Source organism: Ornithorhynchus anatinus, chromosome 8, assembly GCF_004115215.2.
Source record: "Ornithorhynchus anatinus isolate Pmale09 chromosome 8, mOrnAna1.pri.v4, whole genome shotgun sequence".
NCBI lineage: Eukaryota > Metazoa > Chordata > Mammalia > Monotremata > Ornithorhynchidae > Ornithorhynchus > Ornithorhynchus anatinus.
Window position 1 is genome coordinate 55,919,100 of NC_041735.1, and position 21,058 is coordinate 55,940,157.

General features: G+C 43.3%; 1 protein-coding gene and 1 long non-coding RNA gene across 4 annotated transcripts in view; one reads left to right on the forward strand and one right to left on the reverse strand.

Moving 5' to 3' along the window:
- The first annotated feature begins 11,762 nt into the window (after positions 1–11,762).
- Positions 11,763–16,803, forward strand: LOC120638559. 2 transcript variants are annotated; one of them, XR_005660267.1, is made up of 3 exons: positions 11,763–12,192; positions 13,734–13,760; positions 14,583–16,803. It is a non-coding gene; the product is annotated as an uncharacterized LOC120638559 (long non-coding RNA). The 2 variants fall into 2 exon arrangements; XR_005660268.1 differs by lacking the exon at positions 13,734–13,760.
- SNX10 (sorting nexin 10) overlaps positions 14,038–21,058 on the reverse strand; it is a 73,820-nt gene continuing 66,799 nt past the window's right edge. For both annotated transcript variants that reach the window (XM_001508930.5, XM_029070829.2), the window contains exons 6-7: positions 16,502–16,717; positions 14,038–16,005 (exon numbers count right to left, since the gene is read on the reverse strand). In XM_001508930.5, coding sequence (XP_001508980.2) covers positions 15,924–16,005; positions 16,502–16,717 — 298 coding nt within the window. In that variant the 3' untranslated portion in view covers positions 14,038–15,923. The remainder of the gene's footprint in view (positions 16,006–16,501; positions 16,718–21,058) is intronic.

Sequence of the window (21,058 nt, forward strand, 5' to 3'; positions counted from 1 at the left end):
GAGCAGAGGTTCGGTTCTCGGAGACCGACTCCGTTCCATTCATTGCCCGTGCCACATCCCACTGTCAGTTGGATTCTAATCCCGGCTCCGCCGCTTATCAGCTGTGTGGCTTTGGGCAAGTCACTTAACTTCTCTGTTCCTCAGTCACCTCATCTGTAAAATGGGGATTAAGACTGTGAGCCCCACGTGGGACAAGCTGATTATCATGGGTCAACACCAGCGCTTAGAACAGTGCTTTGCACATAGTAAGCGCTTCACAAATACCATAATTCATTCATTCATTTGGGCTTGAATTGTTTTTGCAGTAGTGGTGATGGCGTGCGCTGAGCTAACCCCAGTCGCGCTTCCAGATCCTCCGGAGCCAACATCACACCCGGCAAGATGATCTCTGGAGTGCGGGTACAATCTATGGCCTTAGAGCAGAATGACCCATTATTGACTGCCAATCTAGAAAATTTCCCTAATCGACCAAATCGTACGCTCTAAAAACAAACCTGAAACTGCGGCCAAGACATTGCACCGTGATCTCCAGTTCATTCATTCGTATTTATTGAGCACTTACTGTGTGTAGAGCACTGTACTGAGCGTTTGGGAGAGTACGATACAGCAATAAGCGGACGCATTTCCTGCCCACGGTGAATTTATAGTCTAGGTGTCAGGAAACACTCATTTCCTGTCATACCTGAAATCCCTGTGGCATTTCTCAGTGTTTCATTCATTGCACATTACGGGCAGGGAATGTGCCTGTTTTATTCATTCAGTAGTATTTATTGAGCGCTTACTATGTGCAGAGCACTGTGCTAAGCGCTTGGAATGGACAAATCGGTAACAGATAGAGACGGCCCCTGCCCTTTGATGGGCTTACAGTTGGTGAGCGCTTAGTACCGTGATCTGCATACAGTAAGCTCTCAGTAAATACGACTCACGGACCGCTACAGGGTCTGTGAAGGCAATCGAACACCACTGATCTGTGCAACGATAGGACAGTGTGAAATGTTGAAATGAGATGCCCGTGAAGATCATGGAATCTTCTGCTCTCAAGACTCTTAGAAGTTGAATAGGTGCTTATGAACAAGGTGTGATCTGAAGGAAGGGGGTGAGCCACGTGTCTTCTCCAGGGTTCTAAAATTCTTGTCTTATGCCATCGAGTCGTCTCTGACCCACAGCGACGCCATGGACGCATCTCTCCGGAAGACCCCGCTTCCATCAGCAGCCGTTCCGGTAGTGGATCCTTGGAATTTTCTTGGTAAAAATATGGAGGTGCTTTACCATCGCCTCCTTCCGCACACTGAACTTGAGTCTCCGCCCTCAACTCGCTCCCACGTCGCTGCTGCCCGGCACAGGTGAGTTTTGACTTGTAGCAGATTGCCTTCTACTAGCTAGCCACTCCCCGAGCTGGGAACAGAAGGGACAGGCCTCTGCTTGACTCTCCCTCCCGTCGTCGAGACTGGTAGAGCGTGCCTCGGCGGAAAGAGCCTGGGCTTCGGAGTCAGAGGTCATGGGTTCGACTCCCGGCTCTGCCACTTGTCAGCTGTGTGACTGTGGGCGAGTCGCTTAGCTTCTCTGTGCCTCAGTGACCTCATCTGGAAAATGGGGACTAACCGTGAGCCTCACGCGGGACGACCCGATCACCCTGTATCTACCCCAGTGCTTAGAACAGTGCTCTGCACATAGTAAGCGCTTAAGAAATACCAACATTATTATGATTAGAGGACTGGAAACTCTCCAGGTGGGAGCCAGAGAGGGGAGTTCTAAAATTCAGGAAATAACAGTCCGACGACAGTTGAAGTTTCTTTTTTTCACGGCCGTAGGCACGTTAAAGCCCTTTCTGTACATCTCCAACTAATCGGTTATGTTTTCAGAAGAAGAAACAGCATGGCCTAGCGGAAGGAGCCCAGGTCCGGGAGTCAGAGGACCCAGGTTCTAATCACGGCTCTGCCGCTTGCCTGCTGTGTGGCCCTGGGCGAGCCACGTGACTTCTCAGTCCCTCATTTTCCCCATCTCTAAAATGGGGATTCCATGCCCTTCTCCATCCCCCTTAGACTGCAATCCCCGCGTGGAACAGGGACTGCGTCTGTCCCGATTATCTCGGATCTACCGCGGCGTTTAACCAACACCGCGGTTACCGTCACTACTCAAATCCTGCCTTTCGAAGGAAGGTTTTCATCGTCTCTGTTTGCACTCTACCTCTGCTTCTGTCATTTCACTGGAACGTAGGATTGCCATTAAATAGGAATTTCAGACCAATTAATACTTCGTTTTCTGATGGGGGTCAAGCCGTCAAGAACGTGAAGTTGTATCTAATAAAGCCAGTTTTAATATCGTATATAGCCACAAGGAGGAGCAGTGCAGAAAAGAAAATAGGAGCGAATATCGGCCCGTACCCCAAAATCCGCAACTCCAACAGTACGGCCGACGGATTCCCGCTTCTGCCTCCTCTACATTGGCCCCTGAAGGTCATCGAGGACACCTCACATTGAGATGACAAGCGTCTGGCCCGGCACGCACCTTAACCGGTTGTTGTCATCTGCGTCGCTTGGCAGAACGACGCCAAATCAGCCCAAACTTAGAACATTCGGATTTATTTACGGTGGTATTTGGGAAGCGCCGGGGTAGGTAGAAGCTGATCAGGTTGGACGCAGCCCCCGTCCCACGGGGCTATCCAGGGAAATTCCTGACCCCCACATTCTCTCCAGAGCCCTTGCGTCCCTCCCGGATCTCTCTAAACCCCGGCGCCGTGCCGTGCTCCGGTAGGGGAAATCAGGGTCACGGTGGAGGGAGGCCATCTCTACTTGTCAGGGTTTACACCGGCTGCAGGTCAGACCGCCTGGCACAAAACCAGGAGGCAGCATGGCCTGGTGGAAAGAACACGAAACTGGGAATCAGGAGACCCGGCTTCCAGTCCCGCTTCTGCCACTTGCCAACTGTGTGACCTTGGACAAGTCACTTAACTACTCGGTGCCTCGGTTTCCTCTTATGGACCCTGGGGATAAAATACCTGTTCACCCTTCCTTTCAGACTATGAGCCTCAGGTGGGACAGCAGTCCGATCGCTTTGTATCTACCCCAGTGCTTAGCACAGAGTAAGAGCTTAATCAAAGCCGTCGTTATTTTCTAAACTTCTGGGCGGAACTGGGGGAGCAGCAGTGTGAGTAGCTGGGCTCACACTTCACGCTTGACCTACACTCTCCCTCTCTACACTGTAAGCTCATTGTGGGCAGGGAACAGGTCTATCGGAGGAGCAGCGTGGCTCAGTGGAAAGAGCCCGGGCTTTGGAGTCAGAGGTCATGGGTTCGAATCCCGGCGCGCCCACTTGTCAGCTGGGTGACCGTGGGCAAGTCACTTCACTTCTCTGTACCTCAGTTACCTCATCTGTAAAATGGGGATGAAGACTGGGAGCCTCACGTGGGACAACCTGATTCCCCTGTGTCTACCCCAGTGCTTAGAACAGTGCTCGGCACATAGGAAGCGCTTAACAAATACCAACATCATTATTATTATTATTATCAACTCATTCATTCGTTCAATCGTGTGTGCAGAGCACTTGGAAAGTACAGTTTGGCAATAAATAGAGACAATCCCTACCCAACGATGAGCTCACGGTCTAGAAGGGGACGGGGAGACAGACAACAGAACATGTAGACAGGCATCAATAGCATCAATAGAAATAAATAGAATTATAGATAGATATAGACATCACTAATAAAATTCATAGAATAATAAACACGTACATATATACACAGGTTCTGTGGGGTGGGGAGGGAGTAGGGTCGACGGGGAGGGGAGGAGGAGCAGGGGAATGGGGGGGCTCAGTCTGGGAAGGCCTCCTGGAGGAGGTGAGCTTTCAGTAGGACTTTGAAGGGGGGAAGTGTGCAAGTTAGGCGGATGTGAGGAGGAAGGGCATTCCAGGCCAGAGGTAGGACGTTGACTAGGGGTCGACGGCGGGGCAGGAGAGAACGAGGCCCAGTGAGGAGGTTAACGGCAGAAGAGCGGAGTGTGCGGGCTGGGCTGGAGAAGCCAAGAGTGAGGAGTTTTTGCTCAGTCAGTCATGTTTACTGAGCACTTACTGTGTGCAGAGCACTGTGCTAAGCACTTGGAAGAGTACGGTATAACAGAGTTGGTAGTCACATTCCCTGTCCACAACAGATTTACAGTCTAGGTTGTACCCGATCTATAATAGGGTGTATATTGTACTCTCTCAAGTGCTCAGTACAGTGCTCGGCACACAGTAAGCACCCAATAAATACTGTAGGTAGGTCACTGCCGTCCTTGGTTTCCTAATGGAGAATGGGTCTGCTAAATTCAACGGAGAAGCAGCATGGGGGTCAGAAGATCATGGGTTCTAATCCCGGCTCCACCGCCTGTCTGTTGTGTGAACCTGGGCAAGTCACTTAACTTCTCTGGGCCTCAGTTACCTCATCTGTAAAAAATGAGGATTTAAGAGCGTGAGCCTCATGTGGGAAAGGGACTGTGTCCAACCTGATTAATTTGTATCTAGACAAATTTGTATCTTAGGACGGCGCTTGGCACATAGTAAGCACTTAATAGGCACCATAATTATTATTAATATTATCACTATCAGTTAATAGTATTAAGTGAGCGCCTTACTGTGTGCAGAGCACCTTCTAAGCCCCTGGAGGTTTCCACCGAGTAAGGGCACCGTTTGATTGATATCAGCGATGACCAAACACATTTCCGGTCCCTGCCGTGCGGGCCATAAAATCCACTGGCCACCATCCTTGAGTGTGGTTTTTTTTTTTTTTGTCTACCCCATTCCAGTTTATGCCGGGCCAGCCAAGAATTTCTCAGGCTCCGTATTCTCCAGCACGCGGATCGTGGCCTCGGCTGTTGGCGTTTCGAGCCAGGCTCCTGATAGTTTTGCTTCCAAGGATCTCCAGAGATCCAGCCTTAGAGAGGAGCACTGTGGACCAACCTGGCACCAAGAGGGGGCAAGATGAACTGGCCTTTTCCCTATGTTTAGGAAGAAATTTCCTAAACGTGGGAGCTCTGACAAATAAACAGGTGAGGGACTGCAGTCATTTGGTGACAGAGAAATAACAATTCTCAGAATCATACTTTTAGCCCAGTTTTATTGTCCAGATCAGACTTTTTCCGAGTCACTGACCCGGACTTTAAATGAAGTGGTGTGTCCTTTTTCCCAAACCTCCGCCCCCAAATCCGAAGGAAAACCCAGGAGTTGAACTAATCCGTATTTACTTGGAGTATGTTTAGATATCACTATTAACTATCCTTGCTGTGGTTTACACTGGTTATCTCAAGGCCTATTGGGCAGTCTAACCTTCTGACCCTTGTGATGTCCGTTGTTTATCTTCGGAGCATTCAACAAGTTAAGAATTATACTAATAACAAAGAGGAGCTATCTATTCACTCAAAGCGAAGGGTAGCATTAATAAAACAATGTAAATTGTTTATGTTGATGTAGCTATTTAACTTAAAATTGAAGGAATTAGTTATAAACAAAACTCTTATAAATAAATATTTGTCCAAAGTATTTCAAATACTTCGTTTGCTATTTTAAGTAGCATCACTGCACCCATCTTGAGCCTGTTTCAAGAATGATCCAATTACAGAATAAGTTAAGCTTAAAAAGTGTTTAAGAATAAAAGCATTTTGTGAAAACTATGAATACATGTAAGAGGGGATTTTCTTTTTCTCAAGTTTTTGTTTTTTTTCTTGAGTGGTATTTGTTAAGTGCTTACTATGTGTCGAGCACTATTCTAAGCGCTGGGGTAGATACAAGTTAATCAGGTCAGACACGGTCCCTGTTTCCCACAGGGATCACAGCCTAAGGGAGATGGAGAAGAGGAATTGAATCTCCACTTTGCACTTGAGGAAAACGAAGCACAGAGGGGTTCAGTGACTTGCCCAAGGTCACACAGCAGGTAACTGGCAGAGCTGGGATTAGAACCCAGGTCCTCTGACTCTCAGGCTCCGGCTCTTTCCATTAGGCCACGCTGCTCCGCTGTTAAATACGCTACGTCTAAAATGATGCACTTGTTACTGGGTCGCGTGTGGAAGTATGCAAATATTTCTCTGAATATGCATATGTGCTATTCTGCCTACCTTCAGGATTATATGATTTTGATGACATTTGCTATTAACCTTATCATATCTGACAGCAATAGGGGAAGACTATTCTTAGAAAAAATGAAAATATTCCATTTCATTTCCATCCCTATTTTCAACCCACTAATTTATGACTCGTAGGGGCTGGGCGAGGGAAGGCACACACTTAAATTCTATTTTCTTGGTATTTCAAAGAGGACTTTGGACATTTCTGATGAAATGATTCATTAAATACGGTAAGATGTGAGGAAGGAATGGATTAAATTACAGGCAAAGTAGTCATTATATTAATCCTGGGTTTTGTGCGGGGCTGGGGGATGGAAGGTACACCCTTAAATTCTATTTTCTTGGTATTTCAAAGAGGACTTTGGACATTTCTGATGAAATGATTCATTAAATACGGTAAGATGTGAGGAAGGAATGGATTAAATTACAGGCAAAGTAGTCATTATATTAATCCTGGGTTTTGTGCGGGGCTGGGGGATGGAAGGTACACCCTTAAATTCTATTTTCTTGGTATTTCAAAGAGGACTTTGGACATTTCTGATGAAATATTTCATTAAATACGGTAAGATGTGAGGAAGGAATGGATTAAATTACAGGCCAAGTGGTCAGCATATTAATCCTGGGTTTTGTGTGGCCTATGGAAATCTGACCACAAGCTAAGACAGAGTCTCCGGATAAAGGGCAGTCTTCTTTTCCGTATAGTATGAGCTGTTCGTTTATGGATATGACATCAATAGCAATCTCCTTTGTCCTTCATAAAATTTCAATTTCCTTCTTCATGTACTGACTCCTAGTCTGCGTGCCCATTTGGGAAATTTCAGGCTCCACGTTGTGAACCTTTTCATTTTGGCAACAACACCAAACCTGACCCCGAGACCCACTCTCTCCTCTCCTTTTCTCTCAAGCAGGTCGCGGGACCACCTGGAACTATAGGATCGCCATTAATGGTTTTCTTCGACCGTAAACGCTTGAGCTCAGGAAAGATAGCAGCGGAGTGAGCTTGGGCTCCGTTTCTTCCTTCGGGAAAGCAATGCTCTCGTCCTTTTTTTTCATTATTCCTTGAATGCAGAGCAGGGCTGCTGATTACAAAGAGGCAGTTTGACTCCAGCAATAGGTCTTCTTCACTAATCCTCACTGTCATGGAAATTCCAGCTGCTACAAGAATAAGAGGCTCAATCCATATTTGCCAGCTCTAATATGAAATCTGTCAGAGCCCAAATTAATGAGTTCCAAATTCCTTACATCACGATAACAGGTTAAGACTGGTCAATTAATTACATAAATCCTTCCCGATTCATTGTGCGTTTGCAGCCCGGATTGTGTCTTACATTACTCCATGACACAAGGCCTTTTGGCTCTTGTTGTTCCGCAGAAAGGCCCCATTTACGGGGAGGCTTCCTGCCACGGCAAAATGTTAAATGTCACCCGTTAAATTTGCACTTTTCTGTAATTGCTTTTGTTAAAAAAAATTAAATTAAAGCACACAGCACTCCTAGCGTGCTGTCGTGCGGGGTTCAGGGACGAGTGCTGAAGAGGATCCCCCTGGGCGAGAATGCACCTGTCCTTCACCTCCAGCGGCTTCCATAAACAAGCTCCCACTCGGCCCCCCGCAGAATGGGAGAGGAACAGATTACCATCCTCCCTCTCACACACACAGGCACATACACCTCACGATCTTTGTTCTCTGAAGACGACACTGCTGGCCATTTTGCTACTTACAGAAAAATCGGAGGGATCTTTCTACCTGAGGTACGTGTGTGAGCCCCACGTACGGTATCTGAAGCAAAATGCCTCCCCAGATGAGATCCCCACATCCGAAATGCCGCTGATAATAATAATAGTAATAACTGGGGTGTTTGTTAGCTCTGTCGTGGGCAGGGATGGTCACGCTTTATTGTGGAACTTTCCCAAGCGCTTAGTAAAGTGCTCTGTGCACAGCAAACGCTTAATAAATACAATCCAATGAATGGATGAATGAATTTAAGGGCTTACTGTGTGCCAAGTCCTGTTCTAGGCACTGGGGTAGATACAAGGTGATCAGGTTGTCCCATGTGGGGATCACAGTCTTCATCCCCACTTTACAGGTGAGGTAACTGAGGTCCAGAGAAGTGAAGTGACTTGCCCAAGGTCACATAGACATATGGCGGAGCTGGAATTAGAACCCACATCCCCCAGGCCCATGCTCTTTCACTAGGCCACACTGCTTCTCAGTGAACACTACTCGATACTTTCAGGATATCGTAAATAAAGGCCTCTCACTAGCAGTGTGGTCTAGTGGATAGAGCGCAGGCCTGGGAGCCGGAGGACTTGGGTTCTAATCCCCACTCTTCTACTTGTCTGCTGCTTGACCTGGGACAAGTCACTTCACTTCTCTGTGCCTCAGTTACCTCATCTGTAAAATGGGGATTAAGACTGTGTGCCCCATATGGGACAGGGACTGGATCCAACCTGCTTATCTTGTATCTACCCCAGGGTTTAGTACAGTGCCCGACACCTAGTAAGAGCTTAACAAATATCACAGTTATTATTACTATTACTACTAATAATTATAAATGACACTGTACTCAACTATACTATTGGCTTGTATCCATCCCAGCGCTTAGTACAGGAGGCCTTCCCAGACTAAGCCCCCCCTTTTCCTCTGCTCTCCCTCCCCTCCCCATCGCCCCGGCTCGCTCCCTTTGTTCCACCCCCTCCCCGCCCCACAGCATTTGTGTATATATGTACATGTTTATAATTCCATTTATTTATATTAATGATGTATATATATATATATTTATTATTCTATTTATTTATATTCATGCTATTGATGCCTGTTTACTTGTTTTGATGTCTGTCTCTCCTCTTCTAGACTCTGGGCCCGTTGCGGGCAGCGATTGTCTCTATTTGTTGCCGAACTGTGCTTTCCAAGCACTAAGTACAGTGCTCGGCACACAGTAAGCGCTCGAGAAATGCGACTGAATGAATGAATACAGTACCTGGCATATAGTAAGTGCTTGACAAAGACTATCGTCATCATTATCATTATTACTAAACCTCAATCTCTAACATATGTGATCACAAGAATAAGTAGAGATAGATATCTATCTGCTACTTCTTTCCTGGGATAGGGAACTTCAGACTGAGGGAAGATGGAAAAGGGCATCCCCTTTTTGAGTGCTGCTAATAATGATGGTATTTGTTAAGCGCTTACTATGTGTCAAGCAGTGTTCTAAGCACTGGGGTAGATACAAGGTAATCAGGTTGTCCCACTTGGGGCTCACGGTCTTAATCCGCATTTGACAGTTGAGGTAACTGAGGCCCAGAGAAGTGAAGCTTGCCCCTGGTCACACAGCAGGTAAATGGCGGATCGGGGAGCAGAACCCACGACCTCTGACTCTCAAGCCCGGGCTCTCTCCACTGAGCCATGCTGCTTCTGGCACTTGGTCAACATTCCCGAAAGGAAGAGAGCATTTTGAAAGGAAAGGAGTCGTTTCCAAAGCAGGAGGGTCTGCTGAGGTCTGGGCATCACCCAGCCGCGCGGTGCAGGCCTGGCCCGCCAGCCCTTCCCTCTGTCGGCGGTAGGCATAACCCTGACGCCGGGATTTGGCCATTTCGTTGGCTCAGCTCCGTGCATCGCCGCTTGGTTGACCCCCACGTGGATCCTTGGAGGTTTTTATTCTAACGCAGGCCCAGGCCTAGTAAAAACGAGGCCTTTCTGGAAACCAAACTGCATGCGACTCGAACGGAATTTAACGCCAGAGATGGATCCCAGTTTCAGGCGAGCTGGAGAGTTCATTCGTTCGGTCGTATTTACTGAGCGCTCACTGGGTGCAGAGCACTGTATTAAGCGCCTGAGTGATGATGGTGTTTGTTAAGTGCTTACTAGGTGCCAAGCAGCTGGGGTAGGTACAAAGTGATACAGAAAAATCTGAGGAATCTTTCCACCTGAGATACGTGTGTGACCTCCGCATATGAATGCGGTATTCTAGATGTGGTATTTGAAGTAAAATTTCTCCGGAAACTAAATCCCCACATCTGAAATGCCAGTAATAATAACAATAATAGTAATAATTGAGATATTTGTTAGCTTGTTGTGGGCAGGGATTATCACGCTTTATTGTCGTATTGTACTTTCCCAAGTGCTTAGTACAGCGCTCTGGATACAGTGAATGCTTAATAAATACAATTCAATGAATGAATTGTGGTGCTCACAGCCTCAATCCCCATTTTACAGATGAGGTAACTGAGGCTCAGAGAAGTTAAGTGACCTGCCCAAGGTCACACGACAGACAAGTGGCGGAGGCAGGATTAGAACCCATGACCTCTGACTCCCAAACCTGTGCTCTTGCCCCTAGGCCTCGCTGCTTGCCAGGGGCGTTGAAGCTCAGCTGACCAGCCAGACACGGAGCATCCAGAAGCTTCTGGAGACGATTTTCCACGCACAAGGAGACCTTGGCCACAGCTCGAGAAGGTACAGGGTAAAACCTCGTTGTGGGCAGGGATTGTCACTCTTTACTGTTGTATTGTCTTTTCCCAGCCGCTCTGCACACAGTAAGCGCTCAATAAGTACAACTGAATGAATGAAGGATAAAAAAGGGAGGCCAAAAAACCCAAAGTGCCCACATCTAGATGTGTTCCCTATATGTCCTAGCCCCATCAGGTCATAGAAATGAAAGCAGCATGGCCTACTGGCAAGAGCACGGGCTTGGGAGTCAGAGGTCATGGATTCTTATCCCAGCTCCGCCACATGTCTGCTGTGTGACCTTGGGCAGGTCACTTAGCTTCTCTGCCTCAGTTACCTCATCTGTAAAATGGGGATTGGGACTGTGAGCCCCAGGTGGGACAGGGACCGTGTCCAACTTGATGACCTTGCATCTATTTCGGCGCTTAGAACATTGCTTGGTAAATAGTAAGTGCTTAACAAATACCGATATTATTATTATTATTAATTGGGTGTATATAGTGTGGCACGAAGGTTAAATAGTGTGCCCTAAGGGTTATTACGATTATTACAAGGGGGCACCATGCTCACACGCGCACGCACATAAGCACACCCACGAGCCCACCCCGACTGCCCCGATCCTAGCTGGTCCCCAGCTCCGGTAGAACGCCCATCCTACAAGCAACACGAGGGGCCCGGGTGGAAGTGGGGGACCGCGACATTTGGGGCGACAGGAGACTTGGAGTTACAGGCCCATTGCGAGGCATCTCTCGTGCCCGGGCTGGACGAAGCCAGACCGGCGGCGGCAGCAGCAGCAGCAGCTGCAGAACAAAGAATTTCATGGAGCCATTGAGGGAGAGAGAGAGAGAACACACACTGCAAGCCCCCCGAGCTGCTGCTGCAGCCCCCACCGGCTCCAGCCTGTCACAGACATTGACCCAAGCGTCTCACGGATCCCCCTCCCCAACACACACAACACGCGTTCCTCTTCCTCCAAATGCCCCTTGCCAGGCCTTTCTTAAAAGGGGGGGGGGTCCCCCTGCTCACACACCCTCCCCTCTCAAATAAAAATAAACCCGGCTACTCCCACTTCTTAGGGTAATATGCATGCACAACTCCCTCTCTCCTCTCACCACCCCCTCCTCCCATCATCACTACGTTGCCTCGTTGCCAGGCAGGAGAAGGCCGGAAAACCTCTGCATTTTTTTTTTCCGAGCATTTTATGTCCGGATTTAATATCGGAGGGTGGGAGGAAAACTCCACTCCTTCTCACCCCCAGATCTGATGCACGTGGGGCTCGGGAGAGGATCGTAAATCGCTGCTCTTTGTGTGTGTGTGTGTGTGTGTGTGTGTATGTTGTTGTTGTTGCTCCCATTTTCCCTTTTTTTCCCTGTGGTTGCTATGGGTTACCAGGGTGGTTGCCATGGGTTACCGGACCAAGGCCGGCTGGCTTGCTACCTGACAAACAAGCCCCGGCAGCCAGAGCCTGCTGGAGGGGACTCCCAGGAACAGGCGAGGGAGGAGGGAGAGAGGAGAACGCGCGTGTGCGGGATACAACGCGAACCGCAGAGCCAGATCCCTGCACACAGTCAGTCTGGGTTTTGCAGCTGCGGGAAAACTACTTGCAAGTGGGGTGGGGAGGGGGGCAAAAAAAAAAGCTATAAAGAAGGCCCTGAGGTAAGAAACTAGCAAAAAGAAAACCAAGAAAGAACAAAAAAAGTTATGCCAATACTATGCCTTTAGCAGCAAAGTCAAGCGGTTTGGGGTTTTTGATGACTAGACACTTCTTGCAGTGGAAAAGGGGGTGGGGGGGTGGGGTTCCTCCTAGCACAATCCATTTGAATAGATTCTTTATACAAGAATTTAAATTCAGGAGGAAATGTAGCTTAAAATGCCTTTTTTTTCCTATATGGCCTTTGGAGAAGTCTTAGGAATTTGAGAGAGAGGAAAGGGTCATTAACTACCAGAGTTCGCGGTGCTAAATAAATTCGTGTCCAGTGCACTGCTCGACAACAACGCTGTAGAAAAGTTTCCAGCGGTGAAGGCCAGGAGTGTCGAGCTTAAATGGACAATGTGACTTGTTTATAAGATACATGTGCAGAAAGATTGATCCTAAATATTTCAGTTTTAAAAGCAATCGACTTATTTACATCCTTTTTTGAATCCTGAACTCCACCATATAAAGTGTATTGATTCCTCTTGCTTCGGGTTGACATTCATTCTCATGGAAGTTGCATAATTTTGCTTGTAACATCGGATCGTGTCTGACAACTTTTATTTCCGACAGAATTTTGGGAGGAAAATGTGTGCTCTGGAAGAGTATATTCAATAAAGAAGCGTCTAACGAAAATTCTACCTGTTCCAAACCAAAACTAGTAAAATTGTTTCATGTTATGAAAAGCTTAATTGCATTAAAAATATCATCCAGTCATGTGAAATGCTAAAGAAAATTACTAAAAGGAGAATTGGTGCTTCTTTTTCCTTAAAACATTTAAAGGCCTGTCCAGAAAAGTCTTTTAGCCTGAAGACTGAAGGACTGATGATCTGATTGATACTGTGGCCCCTTAGAAAACAGGACTCTTTAGAGACAAAGTACAAAACTGTTTTAAAATAAAATTGATTATTGCTGCGTATTCTACCATCATTTTAGCCGAGTATAAATTATTTTTGATTAAGATTTAGTCATCTTGCTTCTTTTACTTTACTATCTTCCATGCTTTGCATTTCTCTATTTAATTATGTAATGAGATATAAATAAAACTCAAAAGACTGCTATAACAGAGCTTTGGAAAGTGAACATAATGTTGATGGGCTGATGGTTAAAATATATCAACATGGTTTCTTTGCCCTTTTTCATTTTGCTTTTCTACACAAGCATATTTTAACTATTTTTTAAAAAAGGGATTTTTAAAGATTACCCCATTGGGAAAATGAACAGCAAATGTAACAGGTTGTTAAATTTCACTGAGCAAAATCTTAAGGTATAATCAGTTTTTTTAATTACTGGTAATTTCTTTTTCAGTTGTTCGAACTAGCCAAAGTATCAAGAAATGCTGTAATCTTAAACAGGGGTCTAAATGTAGTCATATGCAATCAGAAAACAAAAATCAAGTGTTAGAAATGTGTTTTTTGAAAATTTATATTATAAATTATAAATGTTAAGACTGATCATCTGTTTCATTGGACTCAGGAATAGTTTCAGATTTTTTTTTCCCTAGGAAAAGCACTTTGCAAGATCTGCCCAGGTAAGAATATAAGGGTATACTTGAAAAAAGCAAGAAAATCATTATTGGAGGCTAAAGTTCAACTGAACTGCTATCTCAGATGCAGATTCAGAGGGCTGGCAGGAAATCAATTACAAGTGGTTGATCCAATATTTCCTATAAGGGCCAAAACTAAAACATTGAAATCATGGATGTTAGTATGTTGTTGGAATTATCTGATTTTTACCAAAGTACTTTATAAAGAATCCTATGGCAATTCAGAAACCCACATGGGTAAGATAAAACCAATCAAAATGGGTAAAATGAATTCCAAAACATTGGTGTTTATTTATTTATTAGTATGTACAAAGTATGTACAAATAGGCCAAATGATCAAATGCACATTCTTCTCCAATGCTTAACTTGAAAACAGAATGTACTGTTTAGCAAATAGGGTCCACAACAACAAAGTATTATAAATATTTAAAACCTCAGATTTGATGTCCATGTAAAAGTGATCTAAAACAATGTTTCTGCAAATAAAACAGTACCTGCCAATGCATACATTAAAAACACAACAGTGTAACACCTAATTAATTAGTAAATTCAAAGAAGCTCCTTAATTTTCCTACTTTCGGGTTATCCAGGAAAAGGGCCCAAACCACTCTAAATCAAATTACAGCCAGAAATCTGATGATATTGCAGGCCAAACACTGAAGCTAGAGGGAGAAATTAAATAATTTCTATCCCTAGTGTTTATGTTTATCTTTCAGGGAGTTGTTTATTAATGCCAGAAAACTAACTAAGGATTGAAATGAAACGGAAAGGCTGGGGTTTTTTTGTTGGTTTTTTTTTTTTTTGCAGCTATACTCCTACAAGCTTCAAGAAAGGACTGATAACATTTAATTAAAGCAACAAGTTATCCCAGTTCTATGGAAATATCTGCCCGCTAGTCTCCCAGACAAGCAGAGATTGGGAAAAGATATTTTGTGCAATTCAACAAAGTGAGTAAAAGAAACTTAGATAATTATCTTATGAAAGTGCAGTCGTCAACAGAAAATGGTAGCTCAAAGTAGCCACCTAAGAGATATTATCCAGTGGCCATTAAAGGACACGTTTATAAAATTACACTAGTTCTCAGGTGTAAGCCTTTAAAGGAAGAAGAAAAAAAATTCCACCCAATTTTTAATGATGATCAGACTGTAGTCTAATTCTGAAATTCAAATGAATGTTTTTTAAACTTTATCATGGTACTTTTCCATAAAAGGCCCCATTGATGTTTGGTAGAAACTCTGTCTTTAAGTAGATAAATATTAACTGATCATCTTCCATGCATTGAAATATTTCTATTACCAAGAAATATGATGTACTAGAGTAAAGAAACCTGAGTTATACAACATACCGTGCAAACTGCATAATAAAAATTGAATATTAATGTTCAAACATGCTTTTTTCAAACAACCTCTGAGAAGATATATTACTGAGACTGCTTGACTACAAGTAGGAATAAAATTAGTAATCTTATGTAATTTAGTTTGTTTTGAAGTCACCAGTTTTTTAATACATGCCTGAAGTAGTAAGTTGTATATTCTGTCTCTGATAAATAGCATTTTAGGAAGGTTAGCTATCTTTAATTTAAAACATTTCAACCTAAAACACCTTGTGTATTACAAAAATGTTTACCCCATGCAGAAGTGGAAGTCACAAAACATAAGCAGCATTTGTTTTTTTCCACAGTTCTCATCTGGTTTACATTTAACACTCTTTGAAACAGTGCCTATCTTATAGCCTCCAAAATCATGTCGCAGACTTCAAATGTGTTCTGAATGAAACGCCCATGTTACAGCAATGAAGATATTTTGCCTTAGTTTTTAAGTGCACGTATACGCCAGTTGTTTTAAGTAATTGCAACGGGATTTTGTATCTTAAAAACAAATGTAATGGAAGAGTATTGAAAGAGTCTCTAACAACCACTATGTCCTGTTATGTTTTTCAGTTAAATATACCTTAACAACATTATACAAAATCAAAGTAATAAATCTGAATACCACTGATAAATCTTAAAAATCAAACAGTTTTGAAACTAATGACAAAAAAAGGTTATTTCACAAGGAGCTTTGATAAGTACCTATTGTTAGCAAACCCCCTTCTTTAGAACATGGACATAATTTGCTATTCCTAAAATAGTAACATAAAATGTATTTTTCAGGATTCTTGGGGAGCCGTGCTTATTTCACATCCATGTGAAATGCTGTCATCACTACTGTGTCCAAGCCCGGAGGATGAACTGCAGAGGAGAGAAGGGGGGAAAAAAAATAAAAAGAGGAAATTGGTTTTCACAACACACTCAAAGCCTGAGTAACAGAGGAGAACTTTAATTATCTCCAGTCACAAAGAGAGACAGGAAATTTGGACTTTTAATTAGCCATTTGGAGTGCAGTTGGATATTTTTTTAGCTAGATAATTTAAACGCGAATAATTCAAGTCTGACTAAATGAAATTCACATAATCAGAATGCAGATAATTGAATTTCTACTGCATTCATTAATTCAGTGTGGAGGTGTGTGTGAAGACTTCTATGATGAGCTGTCACAGCTCAATAAAATCTCAGTCAATTAATTTTTTCATTATCTTAGTATTACATCAACAAAAAAGTGAAGTGTGTATATATATCTATACACACGTGTGCAACATTTATAAAATCTTAAATATAAACATGTATACACAGGCACTCATACAAATATACATATATATATATATGAAAACAGAATACAAGGAAATACCTTTCTGAGTCAGAATCTAGATAATTCTTTTCCTTTTTTCTCTCTCCATCTTCTTCGGGGAAGCGTCTGTTCGAAGAGGCAAACTTCTGAATGGCTTCAGCAACAGAGTACCTTGTCTGTCCAGATACACATGCTTCAATATCTTCGGAACTTAGGTGACTCTGTAAGAAGAGGTGAAGCCTGCTGTCCGAAAGCAATAATGCATTTTGTAGTATCCTGTAAAAGAAATAAGGTCGGAGGGCAAGAGTGAAGAGGCCGGGTGTTGGGGGGAGAGAGAACATTAAAAAAAAATTAAACAACAACAGTTGTCATTAGTGTCTTGGTTTCAGATCCAGAAAACTACTAAATGCGGACCTCACTAAGATTATAGAATGTCCTCTGTAAGATGATGTTGGCACACGCTAACTTTTATTATGAGATTTGGTGAGGCAGAACATGAAACATACTTAAGAATTATCTGACCAAAATTTTCCATTTTTACTGCTTCTCCATGTTAGGACCATGTGGTTCAAACAGTGGCCTATCCGGCTTACACACGCATATACACTTTCTTTACTTTCATGAAATTTTGGAATTACTACCCAATTTTTCAGCTCCACACTATTAAATACGTAGTTATGACCTCCGTGAAATAAATATCCGTGCTGTAAGAGAGTATACACAGATGCAGATAAGACTAAGGTATGTTTTACATTCATCTGGTATTATCAGTACACACCCAAATATTTACATCAAAAGGACAGCCATTCTTAGGGATATGCATGGCATATGCATACATTTTGAAGATGCAGTAAAAACATTGACATGAACTCTCAACTTTACACCGAAAAAGCGACCATGATAGTCCCGTTTATCGAAACTTCAAATGCCAGGTATGTGTGGCTAAAATGAGCAGTCAAATAACTTTCGCCTCTTCTGCTGAGTCTCACAGAATGTGTGATTACAGGTAACATGCATTTGTGATAAATGCTAAATTAAGCCTCCCAGACAACAGAAAGCCCTGAGATAGCATAGAAATCTTCAACTAGAGTATCAAAACTAACCCACATGGCCCAAGAGGATTAAAATTCACTGCATCAAAATCTATGGTCCTGTTATCAGATATACTCCAACCTTTATTGAGAATATGTTTGTGCAATATGTCTCCTCTAATAATGACTAGCAGGGGAATCATAAGGCCATAATCTATAGAGGCGCTCAAAGATTTATTCAAACAGTTTAGAGTAACCCAAAACTGTTATTACCTTTTGAACAAACATCTTGGTGAGATACATTTAGTTTAGGCCTCAAACAATCTATTATGAATAGCATTAATGCAGAAGACACTACCTCTAGGCTTGGTGAAAGGGAGACAAAAACTTGCTAAAATGCTATACTTCTCTCTATTTTCAGACAAAAAATTGTGAAGAGTTCACAAAAAGCCACAGAGTTTCTTAAAAGCCCAGGGTCATCTAATGTGAAATAAAGAATCCACTAATGAGCGTTTATTTTTTAACCATAATAATGACAATAATAATTCAATTCCTCAAGGAATCCAAATGCTTAGTCACACATGATCCAAGTGAAATCAGGCCTCTCTACCTCCTTCAGCAACACCTTTATTAATCCAATTTGAGAAAAATGATTCATTATGCCGGTGAAATAAAACTAATAGGTCCAGGCTTGAAGAAAGGAAAATTTTAAGTAAGAGAAAACGATCACATCCTCTGATAGCCTATCTTATCAAATGGCGGCATCGTATCAGAGAGCAAATTACTGAATGCCCGTTCTCTGGTTATCATTCATAGGTTTGAAATAGTGACCTTCGCACTTCCAAACGGAAAGTTATATGGGTTAAGAGGGGGAAAAAAATGAACCTGCATACGCTTAAATTCTCAGCAGAGAATTTCCTGTACTGTACCTTCAGCGGTTTCCTGCCAACTAAAATACAAGTAACCGTCCGAGAGATTATACCTACTGCTTTGTTGCTGTTGGAAATGTATTTTATTTTCTTTATAAAATAATGGGTAATCTTTAAAATTGATTTTAGATGCTTTGAGGCATTACACCACAAAAGTAATGAGCACTAATGTCAATGATATCGGACACAAATTCATTTTAGCTTTATTTCATGTCTAAAGCAATTCTACTAAGCCTTGAACTGCTGAAGCACTGTTATTAACTTGCTAGTAACCTAACACATGGGAACAGCAAACAAAAGTGATAATAGTACAGGTTGATCAGGACCTCAAGGCTACTGTCCTTTTTCTCTAGCTATAATTCAATTTCCAATTTTACTTTACATTGGACTCGTTATTTCAGAGTATTTTCTTTTCTGCTAATAGTGCCACCTGGAGGACACCCATGCCAGGAGATGCTGAGTTCGATCCTGCCTCAGCCCGGCAACGCTCTGTGGTGACCCGAACAGGACCGGGATATTCGCACCCTTTAAGGGATCTTACAGAAAGGCCTAAGAACCACGTTCGCAGTAGTGTCCCCTCGAAGGGCCTCTCTCACTCTTTCAACTCGTTCATTCATTCAATAGTATTTATTGAGCGCTTACTCTGTGCAGAGCACTGTACTAAGCGCTTGGGATGAACAAGTCGGGGTGTCGCCGAATCCCCTCAGCTCTTCCTCCGTAGCGTCTGCAGAATCCACCCTTTCCCTCGCCGTCCAAATTGTCACCGCGTCTCCATCCAGGCACTGGTCGTATCCCGCTTTGACCTCTGCCTCCCGCTGACCTCCCTGCCTCCAGTACATTCTTCCCTCTGCTTCCCAGATCACTTTTCTCAAAACCGTTCTGGACCCATCTCTCCACGCCCCAAAAACCTCCATTGTCCAAGAGCTTAGTAAGGTGCTCTGCACATAGTAAGGGCTCAATAAATACAACTGATTGATCGACTCTCCGTTCCTCGCAGCATCGAGAAGAAACTCCCAACCGTGACTTTGGAGCACTCGATCCACTCTCTCCTCACTACTTTATCCTCGGTGCTCTCCCTCTACACACTAGCTTGCACATTTCACCCCTTCAAGCCAGCCTACCCACTGAGCCTCATTTCTTGTCTCTCCACCGACCCCCTGCTCACACCCTCCCTTCTAGCTGGATCTCTGCTCTCCTTTTCTTCAAGGCCCTTCTGAAATCACATTTCTTCCAGGAGGTCTTCCCTGATTAATCTCTCGTCCTCTCCAACTGTCACCTCAGTACTTCCGTGTCATTTAAGCACTTGGGTACTCATAACCGCCCACCGCACTAATCTACGTTATCTTTATAGTCTATTGCTTCCTCCTACCTGTAATTTATTGTAGCATCTGTCTGTCCTGCCAGATTGTACTTCTTAAATGTAGGGACCGTGGGTGTTAACTCTACTGTGGTCTCCTAAATCCTTGATTACAATGTTCTCCACAGTGTCAGGACTCAAATATTATTGATTAAGTGGATGGAAGGACCTAATTTTTAAAATGCAAATGACCAACAAGGGTCACTCTCAGACTCCTCTTGTTCACATCACAATCTCCTACTAGGAGGGAAAATACAAAACAAAAAACAGTATGCATGTTTTATCTCCTGCATAATCAGATAGGTCAATAGCTCAAATACTATTTGGTTTCATCTATTAAAGAAAATCTTAAAAATTAAAATAAAACTACCATCAAGGCCATAATAACAGTAGTGGTATTTGTTAAGCACTTTACTGTGTCGAGCGCTAGTCTAGATGCAAGATAATCGCGTCCCACATGGGATTCACAGTCTAAGTAGGAAGGAGAACAGGTATCGAATCCCCATTTTGCAGATGAGGGTACCGAGGCACAAAGAAATTAACCAACTTACCCAAGGTCACACAGCAAACAAGAAGTGGAGGCAGGTTTAGAACCCAGGTCCTTTGGACTTCCTGGGGCTGTGTTCTCCCCTCCTAGACACTAAACTCATTATGGGCAGGGAATGTGTCTGCTAAATCTGTTGTATGGCACTCTCCCAAGCGCTCAGTGCTCTGCACATAGTAGGTGCTCAATAAATACAATTGATTGACAAATATCATTGATAGACCACGTTACTTCTCTACATTCTACAATTTCAGCTTCCACTTATACCTAAGCCATATGTCTCATGCATTACAGAAAATATATTCAAATTAAAAATTGAGAACACTTGCTATCATACAATCATGAGAATTTCCGTTCATAAGGAATTACAATTAGAAAAAAGGTATACGTTCAGATATTTATATACCCAAAAGAGCCATCTAACATCCAAAAAAATTGAGAAACATCTACGTAGCAAGAGTCAAATTCATTCTTTTTTACCCCAGCAAAAATGTAAGCTAAAAACCATGTATTTTTCTTGTACTGAGCAGTCTTGAAAATCGGGTTTTCTTTAACGTGATTTTATTAGGCAGACTATTCCTGTTCCAAAAGCAAACAATCTTCATCTCTTCAGAACTACTTAATCCTAACTAAAGATTTCCGGCTTGTAAGGTAACCCAGTATAATGACAAGATGCACACTTGTATGTGTATGGAAGATTAGCAGTCTGATAGAGGTTTTTAACAAATTCACTCCGCCCGTTTGCATTCTATAAGC